Source organism: Narcine bancroftii, chromosome 12 (assembly GCF_036971445.1).
Source record: "Narcine bancroftii isolate sNarBan1 chromosome 12, sNarBan1.hap1, whole genome shotgun sequence".
Lineage (NCBI taxonomy): Eukaryota > Metazoa > Chordata > Chondrichthyes > Torpediniformes > Narcinidae > Narcine > Narcine bancroftii.
The window spans coordinates 19305385-19321987 of record NC_091480.1 but is presented as its reverse complement, the minus strand read 5'-3'; the positions used below and the strand labels follow the sequence as shown (position 1 = coordinate 19321987).

At 37.9% G+C, this 16603-nt stretch overlaps 1 protein-coding gene across 2 annotated transcripts in view; it reads right to left on the bottom strand.

Moving 5' to 3' along the window:
* nomo (nodal modulator) overlaps positions 1-16603 on the bottom strand; it is a 68858-nt gene that overhangs the window by 29029 nt on the left and 23226 nt on the right. For both annotated transcript variants that reach the window (XR_011347494.1, XM_069906643.1), the window contains exons 11-20: positions 15794-15944; positions 15499-15676; positions 13711-13852; positions 11803-11934; positions 11560-11696; positions 10190-10277; positions 6100-6163; positions 5909-6004; positions 2684-2893; positions 1310-1392 (exon numbers count right to left, since the gene is read on the bottom strand). Coding sequence is in view for 1 of the 2 variants with exons in the window: in XM_069906643.1 (XP_069762744.1) it covers positions 1310-1392; positions 2684-2893; positions 5909-6004; positions 6100-6163; positions 10190-10277; positions 11560-11696; positions 11803-11934; positions 13711-13852; positions 15499-15676; positions 15794-15944 (1281 nt within the window). In the remaining variant the exon portion in view is untranslated. The remainder of the gene's footprint in view (positions 1-1309; positions 1393-2683; positions 2894-5908; positions 6005-6099; positions 6164-10189; positions 10278-11559; positions 11697-11802; positions 11935-13710; positions 13853-15498; positions 15677-15793; positions 15945-16603) is intronic.

Here is a 16603-nt window from a genome sequence, read left to right as displayed (position 1 = left end):
TGTTTACCCTGTTGACCACAACTGTGCAGCGAGATACAGTTCTAATCACATCATCAAGTTCACTGATGACACGACCATGGTGGGGCTCATCAGCAAGAATGTTAAGCCATCTTACAGAAAGGAGGCGAAATCACTATAGGACTGGTGCAGAGACAACAACCTACACCAAAACGACAACAAGAGAAAGGAGATGGTGGTCAACTTCAGTAGAGCCCGGGGGGGAACACTCTCCACTAATCATCGATGGTTCCACTGTCGAGGTAGCCAAGAGCACCAAATTCCTTGGCATGTACCTGGCGGAGGATCTCTCCTGGTCCCCCAACACCAGATCCATTGCCAAGAAGGCCCAACAATGTCTTTAATTCCTGCAGAGATTGAAGAAAGTTCAGCTTCCATTCTCCACCCTCACTACATCCTATGTAACTGCATCACTGCCTGGTTCGGGAACTCAGAACGTAAAGAGTGCCGAGGGGATTATTGGGGTCTCTCTCCCTGCCATGATGGACATTTATAACAGCCATTGTTTGCAGAAAGCCATAAACATTGTGAAGGACTGCACTCACCCCTCTTTCCTGTAATTCAGGAAGAGGTACCGAAGAGGGCTCGTGACCAAATTACGAGACAGTTTTTTTTCCCCACCAAGTCATGAAGCTTCTAAACTTCAGGGACATAGGCTAGCATATGTAACATGATATTTAATGAATGATATGTTATTTATGATATGTTATTTTTTAAAATTGTTTATGAGTTAATTTAATCCATGTAAATAACTAGCTCCATGGTCCAGTTTATGGTATGAACCACAAATAAATGTGACTTGACTTGAATACCTGAATTATAAAAAAAAGTTTATTCTAAAAGTGCACGCAACTACTTGGAAAAGAAAAATGCATGCACACCCTCTGTAGCCCATGAATCGTGGCATTTAAAGTCCAGCTATATTTATATTTATCGTGGTTTATTACATTTGAAATATGCAAGTCTGGACTGTTTTAAAAAATTGATTTTAGTATTATTGATCAAAATTTATAATAGCTGGTAAATGAGAAGCATAAAATTTGCTTACTGATTACGTACAAATTAATAGGCATATTAATTTAAACCTGACTTACACCATTATAGCCTATGACAACAAAAAGTTTAGAAGCTAACTAGAATCACATTACATGTCTGCCTGTGGGACAGGTGATGTTTTTATATCCTATTTATAATTTATTCCAATTCATCTCTAAAATAACAAATGATTTCCTTTAGTAGTTAGATAAAACAATTTTAAGCAGTTTATCACTCAAGCCAAGTTAAAGGTTACCTCCAGTGATGACTGCTTCCACAAATGGAGGGTAGAAGAGAAGTTCCTTTGACGAGGGTGTGACCGCAATCTTTTCTCCGGCTCTACCAAAAATCCAAACAATAAGAGTTAGCTTTGCTAAAACAATTATCAACAGCAGATTATATGACCAAAATAACATGGTTTTGAAATTTCAGATCATAAAACTTAACTGCCAAACAAAAGAGCATCATAAAACTAATCTTTGGAGAAAAACAATGTATAATTTTATTTAAGTACATGATCAAATTCCTGGTTGATGTGATTTAAAGCCATTTTGAACTCGGTTACTCAGGAGGGCCAAGTGAAAAGAATAAGACCCAAAAGCTTTACAGTCCCTATGACATTGAAATAAATTGGGGAGATAAAAGATGACCATGAAACTAAAGGGCTGTCTTAAAAACCCAGCTGGATCAATTAAGGGTATCTGCCATTCATTCCTATTCTAGTTAACATGACACCAGATTGCTGCTCTGTGAAATGGTCAAGTAAGCTATTCAGTTGTATCATAACTGCTACCTTACCTCATTGGTTAAAGTAGGGTGTATACAACCACATTCTTCAGCCAATTAGAGATTGTCAATAAATACCACATGCCAAACAATTAAATAAAGCAAAAATACAAAAGGCCAACTTCTACTATGATAGAATAAAATCATCTGAAGAAGCAGAAGTTCAATTACATTCTAGAACATTGAGATGCTAATATATTTTCAACCTATTTACATATTGAATACATCTACTGGAATTATTTACAAGTTTTTCAAAATTCATCAGACAAGTTTCAAAGGAACAAAAGTGATAATAAGGAATTCTTTCTCAAATTAGATAAAATAGATATATATGGGAAATGTTTTATAGTTAAAGCAGTGCATATTCAGAAGTAGTTTTTGCTCTTGTTTTGAAAGCAATCCAGGTGGAGAGGGAATTTTTCCACTTCTGGAATGAATTTAAAGAAGCAATTTATTTTATATAGACAAGACAATTTCTCACAGACAACTTAATGGAATCGAGTGCAATGAATGGAAGGCATCCAGATAATCTGGCTAAAATCCAATAACATGTTTAACTTCATAAATTGACAAAATAGTACTTATAAATCATCTTTAAACATAAATCATTCTATTTCTAGTGGAGAGGGATGCATTTAATGCTTGCAAAACATACAATGAGCAGGATTCCAGTCATTTTATTCATATTCTCAAAATGAATCAGCATCCAATTGATTTTCTTGCTCATATTCACATTTTGAATGTCAAATAACAAATTCTCTTCACTTGTCTTTTAAAGAGTTGAATATAAAACAACAGAAAACCTCAAGGCAACTGTGGAATATCAATTATCACAAGGTCCTACCTTGCCCAATATGAAAATTCATACACAAACGGTCCCTTGAGCTCCTCCACAATTTCCTGAGCCGGAGGTTCTCTTTCCACTTCTTTCTGGCCTTTCTTTTCACGCTCAAGTCTACGAGCTTCTATTTCTACCAGTTGTTGCTCTTGTCGTTGCTCCTGAAGTGACTTCAAAGGTCCCACGACTAAAGCAGGTTCACTATCAATCGAAGATCTAGGCAACGGAGGAAAGAAAAATAATACTGAAGCAGGAAGAAACTCTGAGCATTTAGAACTGTTTAGAATAAATTTTGTATTTGCTCAATGACAGTAGATTTACTCAGATCTTCAGTATCATCCACGGTTCCAAATTTGATAATCCAGACTCTGTCATTCATCAATGCTTAATCAGGAGTATGTATAGGATTCTCCTAGTCATTTTTCCAAAGCATTTCATCCTTCTATACCCACTTGACTAACAAAGGTTACAAATTTCTAGAGAAAGTATTTTAAATATTTTTTTGCTATTAATCGAGTAAACACATGCATAACCTGCATTCTTTCTCCAGAGACTAATTAATCAGCTCCTTTTTATATTTCAAGCATTTGTATGCACTTCCAAGTGCATCATTTAAAATAGAGCTATAGTCACTCATTAGACCACCATATCAAAGTCAAGGGATAAGGTAGTATCATGGTCACATCACTGGACTAACATCTAGAGGCTTGGACTAGGTACAAGTATAAAAATCACACCACACGGCTGAAGAATTAAAATTTAATTTACAAACTCGAATAAAAGGCTAACACCATCAGAAAAATGTAATGTAATTACTAGCTCGGCTAATCAAACAGCACCTGTCTGATCAGCAATTTCTTTCATCAAAGACAAGAGCATTAATAGCCGAGGGAACACCATCTTCTTTAGGTTTGCCTCCAGGTTGCACATCATCCTGATTTGGAAATATATTACTGATCCTTCATTAGCATGGCACTAAATCCTGCAACTCGTTTTCCAATAGCATTGTGGGGTATACCTTCACCAGATGGACTACAGTAGCTCAAGAGGTGACCTGCCATCACTTATTCCAGGCAACATAGACAATAAAGGTTGGATATGCCATCAATGCCCTTATCCAGGAAAATAAAGTACAGATACAAAGCCAATAAAATGCAATTAGCATTTAACCAGAAGTACAAGGAACAGCACTATTTACAAGTGACTGTGAATAAAAGCAAGCGGTCCAGCAAACAAGCAAGTACAAAAGTACTGACAGTACAATATGGGTGCAATATTGCTCAGTGCTGTGATGTAAGATTCAGCAGGGTCACTGCCTCAGGAAAGAAGCTCTTCCTGAGCCTGCTGGCTTGGGAGCAGAGATTCCTGCAGGGCCTACAGGACGGAAGGAGAATAAAAAGTCCATAGTTAGGTTGAGATGCATCCTTGATAATGCTTTTCGCTCTCCCCGGGAGTGTTTCTGATGGATATTCTCAATGGTGGACAATTGGGTGCCGATAATCCACTGGGCAATTTTCACCACCCGCTGGAGTGTTTTACAGACCTATACAGGACTGTTGCCATACCACACTGAGATGCTGTAGGTGAGTATGCCCTTAATGGTACAGCGGTAAAAAATTCATTAGTATCCTGGGACGGAGGGGAGCTTTCTTGATGCTTTGCAGGAAATAAACATGCTGTTGCGTCTTTTTGAACACGTGGAGTTCAGGGGCTGGGTGAGATCATCAGAAAGATGGACACCAAGGAATTTGAAGCTTGATACACATTCCACTACAGCTTCATTGATGTAGATCGAGCATGCGTGTGGGTCCCAGCACGCCTGAAGTCCATAATGATCTCCTTGGTCTTCTGGGTGTTAAGGGCCAGATTACTATTGGCACACCATGCGGCCAGGTGCTGGACCTCGTCCCTGTAGGCCATATCATCATCCCCTTTGATCAGGCCAACCTATGGGGTTGTCAGCAAACTTGATTATGGAGTTAGATCCATGTACAGGAATGTAGTCATAGGTGAGAAGGGAGTACAGAAGAGGGCTCAGCACACAGCCCTGAGGTGAGAATGGAGTAGGAGAAGTTGTCTATAACTTAACACATTGGAGTCTGTTAGTCATATATCCATCAATGAAAGCATTTCAAGGATATTCTTAACCAATCTGGTCTTAATGTCACTCCAGATTTGTACCAATATAATTTAAATCATCCTGAAATGGTCTGGAAGTTTACAAGGATTAGGTGAAATTAGATATGGATAATAATTGTTAGCATACCATGCAACACTTACATTCCATTAAACAGTTATAAAATTAAAAGCACAAAGGTTGATATCAATATGGATGTAACATTTACTATTCACTGTCAACTGCTGCAGGATTTTTTTCATATTTTCAATCTTAGAATGTGGGCATTACTGGTTGTCTGCCTGAAGAAATTTGTGAGTCATCTTTTGGAACCACTGTCATGTTAAGAAGTGATTGTGGGTAGAGAATTCAATATTCTGAGCAAGCAACATTTAATAATACACATTTTTTGTTAAAATTGTTTACCCATCATTTATGCATGGTTTTATTTGTTTGAAGACTGTGGTGAATGTCTGCCAAGCTACTTGTCTCCCCTCTGGCGAGCCTTGCTGTACTAACATTGGCTGTGCATTATCTCTACTGTTAAGGACACTCCCCTTGGATATAAATGTATATGCACCCATTGTCTTTCATTATTGTACCATGAGTTTCTGCTAATAAAAGCCATGATTATTGTTTGACCACATCGTCTTTGTCTACTTCATCAACTGGCACATCACAGATATGCTGCACACACCTTTGCCAGATATGAATAAAAGGACCACAAATCATCGAATGCCAAGCAATAACGTGCCTGCAAAGTTGCTACAAAACAATGTATCCAATATTACTTTTCCCCAATGAAAAAAAAAATTCTAACACCGTGGTTAGCGTAGCAGTTAGCACAATGCGACTACAGTGCCAGCGATCGAGGCATGGGTTCAAATGCCACGCTATCTGTAAAGAGTTTGTATGTTCTCCCCGTGTCTGTGTGGTTTTCCCCGGAGATTCCAGTTTTCTCCCACTGCTCTAAGTCAATTGGGTGTAATTGGGCAGCAAGGGCTCATGGGCCTTTTACCATGCTGTATGTGTAAATTTAATTTAAAATGTAAATTTTTAAAAAATTTTAAAGCGAGAAAGACAATTTAATACAATTTCACTGTAGCTATTCTTACCTGATGGTAACTGTGACATCTGTTAATTTGTCCGTCACAATAGCTCCAAGAGCATGATGTCGAGTTGCTGTTAAAGTTAAAATGGTGGGTGCCGCTCTGATAAAGAAATAGTCGGAAAATATTCTTGAGAATTAATAACCATATTTAAGCGGATTGCTTATTCATTATCAAAAAGAGGAGAGAATACATACGTGTCATAGATGTAAAATTCTTGTTCAAATTGATGGCATGAACGAGGAGTTACCTTATAGACACCTGGTGACATAATTTAAAAACAAAAATCATACATCTCTCACTTCATATTATTTTATTACAACAGCTATGTTATTCCATGAATTGCCCAATGTATTATCAGGCTGATGATTCTCATAACAAATAAGTACCAGACTAAAGTCTGACGTATTATAGGATAGTGTAATGTGTAGGTTGGGAAAGGTGTGGGAGAAAGCTGAGTGACATCTTCCTGGAGATCTCTGGCTGCTTCAAGAGAAGCTATTGGTTCCGTGTGATTTGTCAGAAATTAAGTGAGAAATACATAAAGCTTGATGGTATTTTTATTAATAAAGAAAATGAACATGTAGTGTTTTTCCACAGGTGTCTCCTAAAACAAGGAAAATTCCATGTTTTATGCTGTTTGCCTGCGTCAGGAGAATTGCAGCACAAAGATGGCAATCTTAATTTTACGGCTTTAGAGTGCAGCATTCTAAAGGTAATTTTGCATTTTATATACGGTACTTCTGAAATGTTGCTTCATCAAAGGATCTGAAGTTCAATGCATTCTTAATGTTGCATTAAAGGGGTCGCTACCTTTCAAATAAGATAATAAATGAGAGGAACAGGTAACTCTGTGAGGCAAGTATGGAAGCTCTTACTGCTTACCATGCATCATGGACCAATGTTTATTCCTCAAATGATAATGATAAAATACATTAAATGGTCATTAAATTAGCAAATTTTGCTGTCTTTCTATGTTTAATTGTAGTTGCGTAAAATAGAGCAATAAGCTTTTTTCAGGAATAATTCGTTTGGGGTGTACTGATGTGAGAAAATATGAAAGAAGTTTATTTTTAAAGTTGATCTTGTAGCTCTGTTTCAAATTGGTAAAGATGTACCAAGTCATTTTTAGTTGCAAAGATGGTCATCTTCCTTGACTTTGTCATCAGAAGACCACAGTCAGTACAAATCAAAAGCAACATCTCCTATTTACTGACAATCCACACAGGCGCACCTCAAGAATACATGCTTAGCCCACTGCTCTACTCACTCTACACTCATGACTGTGAGGCGAGGCACAATTCAAATGCCATCTACAAAACTGCCATTGACACCACAGTCATCGGCAGAATCACAGACGGCAATGAGGAAGCGTACAGGAGGGAGATAGATCAGCTGTTGAATGGTGTCACAACAACCACCTTGCACTCAAGATGTGAGCAAAACTAAGGAAATGATTGTGAAAGTCAGGAGGGGTAACCAGGAGATCAAGGGATCAGCAGTGGAAAGGGTTAAGAACAAATTCCCGGGTGTCAACATCTCTGAAGCTCTCTCCTGGAGCCTCCATGTCAATGCAATCATGAAGAAGGCTCACCAGCAGCAATGCTTCATGAAGTTTGAGATTTGGTATGTCACCAAAAGCTCTTGCAAATTTCTACAGGTGAACATTCTGTCTGGTCTGGAGATACCAATGCACAAGACAAGACTACAGAGAGTTCTGAACTCAGCCAGTGCCATCATGGGCATGTCTTTCACTACATGGAAGACATCTGCAAGAGGCAGTGTCTTCAGAAATCAGCCTCTATCCACAAGGACCCTCATCAACCAGGCCATGCCCTCTTCTCATTGCTACCATCAGGAAGAAGGGACTGGAGCCTGAAGACAAACTCCCAACAGGACAAAAACAGTTCATTCCCCTCTGCCATCATATTTTTGAATGGAAAATTAATTGGAGATACTACTTTATTTTCTCTTCTTTTGCACCAATTTATTTTATTTATTTGTTTATAATTTATTTGAAATGTGATTTATAGCAATATTTGCACCTCTAATGCTGTCACAAAACAATCAATTTTGTGACAATAAATTCTGATTACAAACTAATTTCTTGGGAAATATAATAAATGTTTGGGAAATATATAATAAATGACAGTAATTTATATTAATTTTTATTACTGTCAGCTGATTGAGTGAGGGGATATGGTTTTCTTTAAGCTATAAATTATGGTTTAATCCAAAACATGAACATTTATAAGCAGTACTCACAAATATCTGGGTGTCCAAAGTAAATCAAGCAGAATCATGTAATATTAAAAACTTTTCTGTCTCAGAGAGTTACAAAATAGACAGTTAATTCCTAAGAGTAGGAGCACAGATAAGCACTGAACTGGGATAAATTTGCATACCAATCAATGTTACAATCTGCCCAAGACAACATCAACTTCATGGTCTTTGATTATAATTTTTTAGAAGAGACTGAAAAATTGATTAAGCAGCTTGGCATTAAGTTAGACAATGAAAATTGCTGCCAATTAGAGAAGCTTTTGACTGAAGGAGAGCTAGTTGAGTAAGAGAGCTGCAAATAAATGTTAATTCAGAGATATGCAGAATACATTTGGGTATATATATTAAGGCAAGGGAATGAAAACAAAATGGCAAACTAATAAATTGTGTGGAGGAACAAAGAGAATAGATATCCAGGACAAATCAATAATAAGCTTAAAATGTTTGAGGAGATTTGGTATGTCATCAAAGTCTTGGAAATTTGGCAAGTAAGAAGGCAAGCCTTCTTACTGGTTTCATCATTGTCTGATATGGAGGTGCCAATGCACAGGGCAAGAAAAATTACTACAGAGAATTGTGAACGCAGCCAGCGCCATTATGGCCATCAGTCTCCATTCCTTCGAGGACATCTAAAAGAGGCAGTGTCTTAAGAAAGTAGTCTTTATCGCCAAGGATCGTCATCACTTAGGCCATGCCCTCTCAGCCTGCCACCATCGGGAAGGAGGCGCAGGAGCCTGAAGATGAACACCCAGCAGCACAAAGACAGCTTTTTCCCCTCTGCCATCAGATTTCTGAATGGACAATGAACCACAAACACTACCTCACTTTCACACTAATTTATTGATTTTAAATGTAATTTTATACCAATATTTGAACTGCAATGCTGCCACAATACAATGAATTTCGTGACACGTTCATGACAATAAATTCTGATTGTGATATGTGAAGCTTTCGTATATTATCCAATAGAACCATCAAGTTCACTGATGACACAACAGTAGTCAGCTTACAAAGAGGAAGTTGAAAGGCTTGGACAGTGGTGCAAAAGCAACAACCCAAGTCTTAATGCACTCAAAAAAGATGATTGAGGACTTCAAGAAGACAAAGGATTATTCTCCACTGTATATCAATGGCTCTGTGGAAGATAGAGTGGAGAGCACAAAGTTTCTTGGCATCCATTTAAAGGATGACCTACCCTGGACTCATCACACTTGCTCATTAGTCAGGAAGGCACAGCAGCACCTACACTACCTAAGGAGGTTGAGGAGGGCAAGGCTACTGGCCACCATCCTAACAACATTCCATAGGAGCACAATAGAGAGTGTCCTGGCTGGCTGTATCATAGTGTGGTATGGCAGCTGCAAAGCATCAGATTAGAACTCAGTACGGAGGGTGATTAAAACTGCTGAGAAGATCATTGGAGCCTCCCTTCCCTTTATCGACGATATCTACAGGGAACAATGCTTAAAGGGAGCTCAGAGAATCATTGAGGACCCTTACCATCCATCTCACGGTATCTTTGAGACACTACCTTCGAGGAAGAGGTACAGGAGCATTAAAAACCAGGACTGCCAGGCTGGGAAAAAGCTTCTCCCCACAGGCGGTGAAACTGAACAATCCGTGAAACCCATAAATTATTTGTAAATATATATATTTTGGATCGCTATGTGTATATGTTGCTTGTGTGTTGAGTGTACTACATATCTGTGTATGTGTACTATGGTCTAAAGATAAACTGCTTCATCAAGTTGTACATGTACAACCAGATTACAATTAATTTGAACTTGATCAAATACTGACTCAGCAACTATTGGTTGACTACCTGCTGCAAAAGTGTTTTCAAGCTTAATCCTACATTAAAATGTAATATAAATAGACCTTGCTTTCTTATAGTTTCAGCAGAAATTCCAAAAGAATGGAAAAACAAAGAGGACAAAGATTTGAAACCAGTTCTGAGCCATGGAATAGCAACAGAGTTACATAGCAAACATCAAGATTTCACACCTGGTTTAGAGAGACAAAATCTGTTCACTCCTTTTGTGAGGTTATACACACCGACATTTTCTGGGCCACTTCCATCTTGGTAGAATTCCTAAAATGCATATGTCAGGAAGAAAAATCTTAAGCATATGACAAATTTGACCTGCAGTCTCTGGGTGTCAGTGGTAAAGCCAAGGAAAGATCAAGCTATAACAATGATTTAGTGACTGTTTTATTTTAATCAGCTTTCAATAAATAAATATTAAATGTATGCAAGTGATTTATGAGAGGATTTTTCAACGCTCAGATGCTCTTTAATTTAACTGATGTGTCTACAACCAGGAGTCATAAAGAATAAAAGTTGCCCATTCAAGGCAGAGATTAGAAGCTATTTAGAACCATAGACCACACAGCACAGAAAATAGCCCATTCAACCCTTCTAGTCTGACAAACATTAATCTGCTGGTCCCAATGACCATAACCCTCCAGATCCCTCCCATCCATGTATCTAGCCAATTTATTCTTAAAACTTAAGATTGAGCCCGCATTCACCGTGTCAGATGTTAGCTCATTCCACACTCCCTCCTCTCTCTGAGTGAAGAAGTCCCACCTCTCTCTAAGTGAAGAAGTTCCCCCTAAACCTTTCTCTTTTCACCTAAAACGATGTCCTCTCGTTCTTATCTCCCCCAATCTAAGTGCAAAAGCCTACTTGCATCCACTCTGTCTATACCTCTCATAATCTTGCAAAACCTCTATCAAATTTCCCTTCATTCTTCTTCATTCCATGGAATAAAGTCCTAACCTATTTAATCTTTCCCTGTAACTCATGTCCTGAAATCCTGGCAACGTCTTAGTAAATCTTCTTTGCACACTTTCGATCTGATTGATATCCTTATTTAGGCGACCAAAACTGCACACAATATTCCAAATTTGGCCTCACCAACGTCTGAAACAACTTCAACATAACATCCCAATTCCTATACTCAATTCTCTGATTTATAAAGGCTAAGATGCCAAAAGCTTTCTTTACCATCCTGTCCACCTGCGACGCCACCTTTAGGGAACAATGCATTCCCAGATCTCTTTGCTCCTCTGCACTCCACAGTGGTTTGCTCTTCTACTTGTCTTCAACTCCATCAGCCATTTACTGGTCCATTCTCCCAGTTTGCCCAGATCCCTCTGCAAGCTTTGAAAATTTTCCTCACTGTCCACTTCTACTATTTGTTTATTGAGAGAATGTTAAATCTTTGGGTGTCTCTACCTGAGAGGACTGAGGAGGCCCAATCACTAAGATAATTCATGAAAAAAATCTACAGATTTTTAGATGTTTAAAACAATGATGGAAATTTGGAGTTAGTATAAGAAAGGGGTGCTGAGGGAAAGGTTTCCCTTACCAATGTAATTGCATGTGATAGCGCACATCGAAGCATGTAACCTGTCTGTTTGAATTCTGCGCCAGTCAAGTCCTGATCCACAACCTCCAGCTCCAAAGAGCGGTTTTTCCAACACCATTCGTCATGAATAATATTCACTGCAAAAAAAAAACACAACATTGGCAATAATATTCCCTTGAATAAGTTACTTGCTTAGAAAAATTTATGAAGAACTTACTATACATCCACGCATAAAATCCTTACCTTTGTATTTCCCAGGAAAGATGTCATTAAAAGTGAATAGGACAGAGTCAGCACTTCCCGAAAGGTGCAAGCTTTGCTTCTCACCATGACGACTCAAAGGTTGAAGGGTCACAGTTAAGTCACCACAGGTATCTTAATGAAAAGGGATTGACTCATCAAAAAAAATTAAAGAAACAAAAGCTTGCTCATACTTGATGCTGAATATTGCATTAGATCATTAAAAAAGCACGGCATATTTTTCATTCTAATTAATTGAAACGAGCACAAAACATTTTCTATTCTTCAGCAATCAGTTGGACTATAAGGCATAATTGAATTATCATTTACTGACCTGAGTCTCAAAGGCGTCTGTGAGACTTGTATATAAAAATTATTGTTCATTATCCTACATCATATACACTGAAACATAATTTTTGCTCACTACCTGTTACAGTCTAAATATGTAACCACATCCTGTAACAAAACCATAAGTCATTTATTTGCTTGCAGAAATCATTTTAAGAACCAGGACTAGATATGAAAAAAGGAGAGAGAGATGCTCATTGGCATTGAGCTCATGTTTGGTATCTTTTCCAATTGCCCTTGATGAGAATGTTGTGGCATGTTGCCAAATTGAGTAATTAGATAATTTATAAACATTTTCTTAGTTCTCAAACAAAGTTTTTTTCTAATTTAATTGGCATATCGAATGCATGAGCAGGGAGGCAACGCAAGAACTATAAACAGCTTGAATACAGTTCAGGTCATTTTACAAGAAAGTTGCAATAGTATCAGAAAGGGAGCAGAAAAATATTTTAATTTTTACACAATAGGAACAGTTTCCCTCTTTCTACTGTCTAAACCTTTTTTTTTATTTTAAATCAGTAATAGATTCCCAAGAGGAGCCGCCTGGTCTGCTCATCTTATGGTTGTCTCAAATAATCCACAATCCCTAAAGTAAGATATATGATAGGAAAAGTCTCAGAGACAGAGGGAAGAAAGAACTGCTGGCAAGTTGACAAAATCCATGTCTGTGGCTCTAAGGGTGGTAGCTGTTTCACCAATCACTAGTTGTATGGTGGCCTGATCACCACTTTTTGACAGCCACTTGTTCTTTCTCATCCCCTTGAATAACCTGCAATCTTTTAGAAAAGTTTAAATCTTATGAATTTGTGGACCTTGATCACTATTCATAAGTTCTTTAGGAAAGACTCATAAATGGAAGAGAATATAGCTGAACAGAAACCAAGGTATTTGGTTAAGAACATCCTACTCAAGTTAGACAAATTCAAATAACACAAAATCCATTGAATCTTCTTCAAGTGATATTGAGATCACAAAAAAAAGATTAAAGCACAATAAATAATAAGGACTGAAATGTTGGTTATGTATCTTTATCTTTGACCTGCTGAGTTTCTCAAGCAATTATGTTTTTAATCAAAACTGGTAACTTTTTATTTAGGTATGTTTAGTATGGCAGGGGTGTTTCACTGATAGAGGTGTGTTAAAATCTTGAGAGGCACAGATGAGATGAATGATCACAGTCTTTTTTACCCCATAGGAGAGGAATTTCGAACTAGAGGGCATGAATCTAAAATGCGAGGGGAAAGCTTTAAAAGGGACCTGGTGCAATCTTTTCTATGGAGATAATCTCACCTTTGTGGAATTATATATTTAAAAGGTTTTTGGACAGGTACATGAACAGGGAAGGTTTAGTATGAAAACCTGGTTCGGCTGAAGAACCTGTTTCTGTGCTGCACGACTCTGACTCTCTTTATCACTCATGGATTATTGTGGTTTTTAACCAATTGAAAGGAACCTGATCACAGGATTTAACGTAATCCTGATTTTAACAAGGATGCAATTTCAGCAAAAAAAAATAATTATAACAAGCCTTAATTAATCAACTCCAAACAAACATTCACTTACCCAAACAGAGCACTTTCCCAGAAATAGATGCCATAAATTGGATGAAGGAAAGGTCCATTATGGGTGCATTTATTACTGTGAGTGTTTGAAACTTTGGTTTCAGTGCAAGTCCTGCTTTTGCTTCAGGATCACTGATCAAAACCTATTGGAATTCACAATCAACGACAGCAAAGTCAACATGTGCTGAACAGTGGGCATGATGTTTCACTCTTCATCGATAATAAAATCACCAAATCAGTCTTTTTAACAAGTCCACAGGCACGCATTACCTGCAGTAGAGTTTATAGAAGTTTATAGAAATTTCATCGGATGCAAGGATCGACAACGAGATAGACAACAGACTCGCCAAGGCAAATAACACCTTTGGAAGACTACACAAAAGAGTCTGGAAAAACAACCAACTGAAAAACCTCACCAAGATTAGCGTATACAGAGCCGTTGTCATACCCACACTCCGGTTCGGCTCCGAATCATGGGTCCTCTACCGGCATCACCTACGGCTCCTAGAACGCTTCCAACAGCGTTGTCTCCACTCCATCCTCAACATTCATTGGAGCAACTTCATCCCTAACATTGAAGTACTCGAGATGGCAGAGGCCAACAGCATCGAATCCACGCTGCTGAAGATCCAACTGCGCTGGGGAGGTCACGTCTCCAGAATGGAGGACCATCGCCTTCCCAAGATCATGTTATATGGCAAGCTCTCCACTGCCCACCGAGACAGAGGTGCACCAAAGAAGAGGTACAAGGACTGCCTAAAGAAATCTCTTGGTGTCTGCCACATTGACCACCGCCAGTGGGCTGATCTCACCTCAAACCGTGCATCTTGGCGCCTCAGTTCGGCAGGCAGCAACCTCCTTTGAAGAAGACCGCAGAGCCCACCTCACCGACAAAAGACAAAGGAGGAAAAACCCAACACCCAACCCCAACCAACCAATTTTCCCCTGCAACCGCTGCAACCGTGTCTGCCCGCCCCGCATCGGACTTGTCAGCCACAAACGAGCCTGCAGCTGACGTGGACATTACCCCTCCATAAATCTTCGTCCGCGAAGCCAAGCCAAAGAAAGAATTATCAAAAGGACAAAAAAAAGTGCAAAATGGTGAAATAAAAAGTGATGTCTATTCAAAAATTAAATTTTAATAACTTTATCAAAATAAAATCTTTACTGACAGACTGATTTGTAAAAACAATGCCCGAAATCTAAAGAATGAGAGGATCCGTTTCAATTTATATGTGTTGAGTTAGCTCACTGCCATCAAAAGTAGTCTGGGTGTTAATTAAAAAATTCTTCCTCAGCTAGAAAATAAAAAAATGCAAGTTACAGTCTTTAGCTGGATTGTCATCAATCCTTCCATGCACTGGAGTGTGGAGAGATAAAGCATTGTGTACAATGTCAATTGGCTGCCAACATTCACTACATAGACTGTTCCATCATTTTACCGGAAGTTTAATGCAAATGTATGAACAAACACCATTAAAAAAGAAAAAAAATAGCAGTTACGTAGATGATCTTTACATTCGTGTTGGTATCAATTTAGTCAACAGCTTCAAATTCAAATCTAACAGTTATTGCTTTGAACATCTGGTGATTTTGTCTAAACTGAAGTCAAGATCTTTGTGTAAGTTTCTAAATAAATGGAGATGAAGAACTAAATACAGATTCATAAATAGGATTCCTAAGTTTAGAAAGCAAAATGATACTGATATTATAATACTGATCTGACATTCTACTTTCAGATAAATAAGCAAACAAGTTTCAGCAAACCAAATATTTGTTACATGTTCACCTGAATGTTATAGGTTCCAGTTTTGGCCTGGAAGCAGAATAGTCCACGAGAATCCGACTCTGTTGCAATTGATGAAGACTTTTCCTTATTTTGAGCGATCATTGCTAATTTATACTTGACTATCTGTTTAACTCCTTCAGGGAAACGTTTGACTGTCACTTGCCCACAGACACTAAAGCTATGAAGTAACAGAAGAATAACACAAAGTTGTGGTAAAATGAGGTGTGAAAGATACAGCCAGATGTATTAGATATTAATATATGTAATATTTATCTGTACCACAAAATTCTTCTACCTTGAGGCCAGGATATCAGCCAGCTGGGGTGTATTAGGGGCAATCTTCACAGTAACTGGTTCAAAGAAGATGTGATCTTTCTGAGTATTTATAGTGTATGTACCTGCTGTCATGTTTTCAAGCCTGAATGAGCCATCGGCCTTTGTCATCACTGTACAAAAATGAGTGATAAAACAAAAGAACATGAAAGCCATGCAGAGACTGGAATCGATAGAAACCCAAAGTCTTTTATTTATTACATTGTGGTACAAGGCAAGTTGTTCTAATCTTGCTTTATATAGAAAATCTACTGTTAAAGAATTAATTTACACCATCTGTGAACAGAACAGACCTGGGTAAAAAAGACTACTGGTAGAATTGATTATTCTTGGTTAGTATTCATACAAAAGACAAATTATTTATGTCGCACTCATATCCAATTCTTCTAAAACTAAATTATTAATGCTTGGTAACTGGGGATAAAAGAGAAAAAGCACAAATAAGTTCCAAGAACAAATGTTGACAACTATCTAGTTTTCTTCCTCTAACTTAAATGACATTTGATCTTATTCTTTGACAAAATGTTCGGCTCTGCACAAATTTAAATTAAGAGAGCTATCTCCAAAACACATCATTGAGAGTGATTGGAATCAACTATAATCACAGATTTGCATCCAAGCAGTTGCATAAGTCAAACCAGTCATTCAATTCACCATTATTTAACTAAGCTTTGACCATTAGACGTATCAATAAACAGAATGACAGAAAATCATTCAAGTTCATTAACTACTGGATGCAATTCCGCTCAAGTGGGGGAATTTAAATTTTGTA